General features: G+C 40.0%; 1 protein-coding gene across 1 annotated transcript in view; it reads left to right on the top strand.

Moving 5' to 3' along the window:
* Cyyr1 (cysteine and tyrosine rich 1) overlaps nt 1-6,513 on the top strand; it is a 91,841-nt gene that overhangs the window by 72,112 nt on the left and 13,216 nt on the right. The window contains exon 3 of the mRNA XM_021209831.2: nt 5,447-5,601. Within this exon, the coding sequence (XP_021065490.1) occupies nt 5,447-5,601 (155 nt within the window). The remainder of the gene's footprint in view (nt 1-5,446; nt 5,602-6,513) is intronic.

The following is a 6,513-nucleotide window of genomic DNA, read 5'->3' as shown; positions in this document are numbered from 1 at the left end:
GTATCTTATATTTTTTGTGACTATTGTGAAGGGTGTTGTTTCCCTAATTTCTTTCTCCTCCTGTTTATCCTTTGTGTAGAGAAAGGCCATTGATTTGGTTGAGTTAATTTTATATCCAGCTACTGCACTGAAGCTGTTTATCAGGTTTAGGAGTTCTCTGGTGGAAATTTTAGGGTCACTTATATATACTTCCGTATCATCTGCAAATAGTGATATTTTGACTTCTTCCTTTCCAATTTGTATCCCCTTGATCTCCTTTTGTTGTCAAATTGCTCTGGCTAGAACTTCATGTACTATATTGAATAGGTAGGGAGAAAGTGGCTAGCCTTGTCTAGTCCCTGATTTTAATGGGATTGCCTCCAGCTTCTCTCCATTTACTTTGATGTTGGCTACTGGTTTGCTGTATACTGCTTTTATTATGTCTTACTATGTTTTTTCATACACATATATTTATATACTTTGGTCATATCCACTCTCATCACCTTACGTTCTTCTCCACTCCTATGGCTTCCTTGTCCCTTTCCAAAGACTTCCTCCTCTGCTTTCCTCTCCTATGAACTTTTAAATCAAATATGTGTGTATACCGTGTGTGTGTGTGTGTGTGTGCATGTGTGTGTGCTTCTGTGTGTGTGTGTGTGTGTGTTGTGTGTGTGTGTGTGTGTGTGTGTACGTACAGGAGTACTGGGGGAGAGGAAAAGGCAGAGTGAACATGAGTATAGCAGGGACACAGGGAAGCACTATAGCCCACTGCGGGCTGTGATACTCATGTGCCTCTGTGCATATGGTAAGCTGACACAGAACTTTGCATTCCTTAGCCCAACTTCAGTTTTCTCAGTCAGTTGTTACTCTATAGTTGTCTAACAGGCTACCATTGCAAGAAAGTGACAAAGGTTGCACCAGACCTCTCCATCAGTTTTACAATTTCCCTGTACTTAATTGTTCCAAAATAAAGATTTAAAGGAGTGAAAAATATGCCCCCTTGCAAAACATTCTTTCAAAAAAAATCTCTAAACCTTTTTTTCAGAGAGACAGTAATGCCAAACTTCCCAGGCTTGCAGGTTCTCTCTTTTCTGACCAAGTTATTTAAATACAGAAAATTGCCATGCAATTCTTCTTTCTTTTAATTAATAGCTGATTAAATGATGCTATGACTTTTATACTTAATGTGTCTTGGGCACTAATTTACAATTGTTAATGGGGAGCAAAGGCTCAAGGACACCAAAATCACAATTTAACGTAGAAAAATCCACCAACCTTATTTAGCACACTGCTACAACCCATATGACCTTAAGATGCGCTTTTTGCCAGAACTGTCAACAGAGGGACAAAAAGCACTTCATTTTCCATTTTCTTCTGTTTCTAAAAAGAAGGATTAATGAATATAAATTTGCTCCAACTTTATATCTTAACAGCTTGCAGAACACAGACTTTGGGAACTCTATGTTTAAATAATTGAGCCATTGATTATTTCAGGAGCATAAATTAAACCTTCCAGTTTAATTGTATTTAAAACTGAAAATTATAATGCAAAGGAGATTTCCAGATAACTTTTCCTTTTCTTCCTTCAAATTGCCTCCTCTGACAAGTCTTTCTCTTTGCAGAGAAGTAGTTGTTAAACGACTAGATGTTGGCATTCTTTAATTGCTAATAGGGAACACTTCCAGGGTTGTCTCCCATCCAGCCTTCGTAATTCAAGAAGAAAGTAAAAATCCCTGTAAGAAATAAGAGTGTTTTGGATCCCTCTGTGATGTTCTGTTTTTCGGGCAACACAAGTTCAGGTCCTTTGTCTATACTTCCACTTCTCAGGGCATTTAAGGATTTCAGAAGCACAGATTAGGGTTGATTGGTGCGAGAATAGGCTTGAAGCAACCCGGGGCTTTTTATTGGTCTCTAGGTAACCAGTGCCTATTAACATCCCCACCTACACTGTAGAAACATCAGTGTTCTCAGACTACAACAAAGCTGCCTCTGAGACTGACCTACAATACGCCAAACACACACTGTCCTTTCCAACATCCTACCCTTCCTGGTTTGTGAGGTGCCTGCTTTGGGTGGAAATTACGAGCAGATCACAGAAGATGTGGGAATGACTCTCACAGCAGGCTGGCAGTCGAGATCTATTTATCTGGCAAATGAGTTGTGAACACAAATTTATGACAAGAAATCTGGCAGAAAAATCTCATCAGCCCCAAGCTGGCTGTCATGTCCAGAATGACAAAGCTAAGGAAGGCAAAGAGAGGCTTCGCAACTCGCGTGAGGTGCCCAAGTCTCAGTTAGAAGGGAGTCATAAACCATGGTCCTGAAGCTCGAAGGCATCAGTCATGATAGAACAAAAGTTGGGGTCTCTGGAGTCAAAGCCTGAGGACTTTGTGAAAATTCACACCATTCTAGCAAAAACTCCAACTCTGGAAATTTTTAAGTCAGATTCATGTCCCCCAACCATGAAATTGGATAACAAAATCTGCTTTTCTGAAGAAAAAGAAAATCATCAAGAAGACATGAAAACTGAGATTACATGATTCATTTGTCAAATTCTGGCCTTGCACACTAGACTTATAGGAGGTGATTCAGAACCTCCGTTTGTTTTATTAAGTAGAAGAGTTCAATATTCTCTACTCAAGTTCTATAACAAAACATCCATGCTTGAGAGAGAGAGAAAGAGAGAGAGAGAGAGAGAGAGAGAGAGAGAGAGAGAGAGAGAGAGACCAACCTTTGAAGAAAAAATTAACAACTTGAGAACAACTTGAGAAGATTGAGCAAATGAAATTCCTATAGACAGTTTTTAAACACACATGCCATACACACACACACACACACACACACACACACACACACACACACACAAATGGCAAGGGAGAAGAAATGAGAAGGAATTGAAGATCAGAAGTTTATCTCAGAACAGAGTCTGGAAAGAAAACCGTGCTGTAAAGTGGAGCAGCTGTTGATTTATGGAATTTTAAAACTTGAAGACAATGAGTCTTTAGAAATGGGGAATCCTTGGAGACTGCCAGATCTTTGAGGGCCTGGCAACATTAGAAAATGCTAAGGATTTTTAGAAAGATAGAGCAGAATAAAGAAATCACAAAAAGGAAAGTAATTAGAATGTATGGAATTCCCCTGGAGCAGATTCTAGAGGACAGTGAGCAAGACCTCAAGAGAAATTCTTCTGCTTCAGAATTCCATATGCAGCTGTGAAGGTGTAGCTGAATCTCTCACAGGCTGTCTTCTCTGAGGCATGGTACCTGGGGAGATGCTACTGGAAAGTTCTAGAACCACAAAAGGCTGGCACACGATAAATGGAAGTTAGCTCACTGGGATTGGGTGAGCTGAGCCCCCAGCCTCCCACCGTCTTTCTCTCCCTTTGCTTTCGTGCTGGCATAAGGTGAACAACTTCCTCCGCTCTGCTTTTCCACCACGATACACTTCTGGGTTAGAGACTCGAAGGCGACAGGAAGAAGCGACCATGGGCAGACACCCCTGAAACCCTGAGCCAAAATAACATTTTCTGACTTATATGGTGAATCTTCTGTGCTGTTCACTGTATAACAGAACTAGCACAATACCCTAACTAGGAATCAAGGGAGGGCATAATATAAAGTCACTTTCAGTTATAAGGTTCCTTTTGAATTCCTCCTTAAGAAGCCATTTGGGAATGTGGTCCTGAGTCTGAGACTCTGAAATCCAGGTCTAAATGGAAAGAACGCTAGACCGAGAAGACCTGTGTTAGGCCTGATAATGTTTCAGAGATTGCCATGGAGATAGAACAAAACTGATGAGTATTTTTACTGTGCTTGCAAATAAACATTCACACTAATTGCATGAAAGTTTTCAAGAAACGATGGTCAGGGGAAAGAATTTCAATGGTACATGGAGAAATGAAACCAGTAGAACTTCTTTAAAATGAGCTGTAAGAGAATTCTATGCTTACCACAGTATTCTGCTTGGTACCCAGTGGGGCACAGTGCAATGGCAATATAAATACTGATAACAATTTTAACTATGGATAGTGATTATGAAATGATTATGCATGTCAAAGGTGTCTATAAATAAGATTGAAAAAAATTAACTAAAAATGATAACAAGAAATAAGCTTACAATGATGTTCAGCAATGTAGCTGAAAGTTGAAAACAATAGCTCTGGGTGCAGTGCCTGGATTAGCGAACAGAAAAATGCCTTCATTGTTCTTACTTACAAACAGCACATATGCATGCATTGAAAAAAACCTAGCTCATGAAAATACAGTTTCTCCCCCCAGCGTATCGCAGATATCCTGTAAATGTTGACATTGTCAGTTAGTAGCTGTGTTTTTCCTTCACTATGTTGAGGAAGCTAGCCATGTTGACTATCTTACCCATTGCACCTCACTCACTTTGGTGAGCGTCCTTCTCATGTTATTTACGATGCACTACTGTGCTACATTTCCAGGGAAGCTTTGAGAGAAGCAATACTGCTCAGTCGGGTCCTTCACTTTGGTAACTATAGACCACTACTAAGAACAGTGACATGTATTGATGCTACAAATTATGTTGTGCATAAATAACAATAAGCTTTTGCCATTTTTCATTTACTTTTGTCGCAGGAGCTAATGGTTTTCTCCTGAAAGAGAGAAAACCATTAGCCATAGAGGGATCAGAGGCTTTGCTGACTTATTACTGAACATAATGGGGGATATTGGTTTTGTTTTTGAAGCGTTTTAATTAAGAATAAATGTTAAGTAGCCTTTAAAATTTTTCAATGAAGCAAATGTTCTCCTTGTACAACATACATATTTTTACTGCTTGAGTACACAGCAAAATGATTTTAGATTACTGTTTTATAACTGGGGATGCATGCTAGAATAAGTTTATAAATTTTTAAATTTAAGATTTTAAAATATTTTAGGTGTGTGTGTGTGTGTGTGTGTGTGTGTGTGTGTGTGTGTGTGTGTTTAGACATGTGTGTCTGTGGCAGGGATGATTCATGGAGTGCAATCATCTGCAAAGGCCAGTACAGAATGATGGATCCCCTAGAGCCGGAGATGCGGGTGGTTGTGAGACACCTTATACGGGACCAAACTCAGGTTTCCTCGAAGAGCGCTATGAGTTCTTAACTGCTGAGCTATCCTTCCAGCTCCAAATTTAGGAAATTTTAAACAAAAATCTGAATGGAGAGATGATTAGCTGTGCTCTACAAAGGTTCCCTGTGGGCTTTCAACTTTCCTTACCTGTGGAAGTATGAGAGACCATTTGCCTGATTAATTCAAGGGTTCTCCTAAATAAACAAGCCATTTTCCCTCAAGCTGTAGAGAATCATTTAGCTTAGAGCCATGCGCGGTGCTTGAGATGGGGCTCCTTTCCGACCTTTGAGCGGTGCTTGAGATTGGGCTCCTTTCAGACCTTTGAGCGGCGCTTGAGATGGGGCTCCTTTCAGACCTTTGAGGCAGATACCCTCTGTTTTCCTCCTCAGGGGCACAGCGATTGCTGGCATCGTGTTTGGAATCGTGTTCATCATGGGGGTCATTGCAGGAATCGCCATCTGCATTTGCATGTGCATGAAGAACAACCGGGGGACCCGCGTGGGAGTCATCAGGGCGGCGCACATCAATGCCATCTCCTATCCCAGTAAGCAACATGGCTCATGATTGAAGGAAGAAATAGGTTTGTTACTGAGGCTCTAGTCCTTCAGAAGACATTAAGAGATTCTCCTTGAAATAATACCCCCAATTTTCTAGAGTATCCCCAAACAATGATAGATTGAAGCTTTACCTTTGAAGAGAGATCTTGGTAAGAAAGAAACAATTCATGTTACATTTGAATATAGTCCTACAATCGCCAGTCAGCCGGAATGAAGATAAATAGAAAATTCACACCCATTCTGTCTATCTGCCAATGAGTTCTGACAAGCAATTATGGAAAAAGTATGCAAACTGTCTTAATAAACCTGCCTCTGAGGCAGTAGGTATGTATGTCTCTAGGGAAAGTATAGAAAAAACTTCTTATAGTTCTCATTAAACAAAAAGCACAGCTCCCACGTAATATTAAAATCTTCAGCAAAGAGTAGAAGTGACATTGATAATTTGACAAATACATGTTGAAAATTTACTAGAACTTCTCCATATAAATATATTGAGGGCATGAGATTCTATAAACAAGGCTCTTCATTTTGTATTAGAGAGTCCAATAGTGTTTTGTATATCACTTTGTATGTGTACCATACAAGATATAAGAGGTAAGCAGTTTCATGAACTCAAACCAACTGCAGTTACCTGTTCAAGCTATGTATAATACCTAGCCAGTCAAAATTCGGACACAGAGAGCTAGAAGATCTCCTGCATCCTTCCCTTACCAAGAAGCAATTCAGAGTTGATAGACAGAAGCATCATCTTCTTTGATGGCCTGGCCACTTGCAGTTTTCCCCTTAGCCATAACTATGTGTATAGCACTAGGGGAAAGGTTTTTCTTTCCTTTCCTTTCCTTTCCTTTCCTTTCCTTTCCTTTCCTTTCCTTTCCTTTCCTTTCCTTTCCTTTCCTTTC

Source organism: Mus pahari, chromosome 12 (genome assembly GCF_900095145.1).
Source record: "Mus pahari chromosome 12, PAHARI_EIJ_v1.1, whole genome shotgun sequence".
In the NCBI taxonomy this organism is placed as follows: Eukaryota; Metazoa; Chordata; class Mammalia; order Rodentia; family Muridae; genus Mus; species Mus pahari.
The sequence above is the reverse complement of the archived record's forward strand: the minus strand, read 5'-3'. Positions and strand labels throughout refer to the sequence as shown.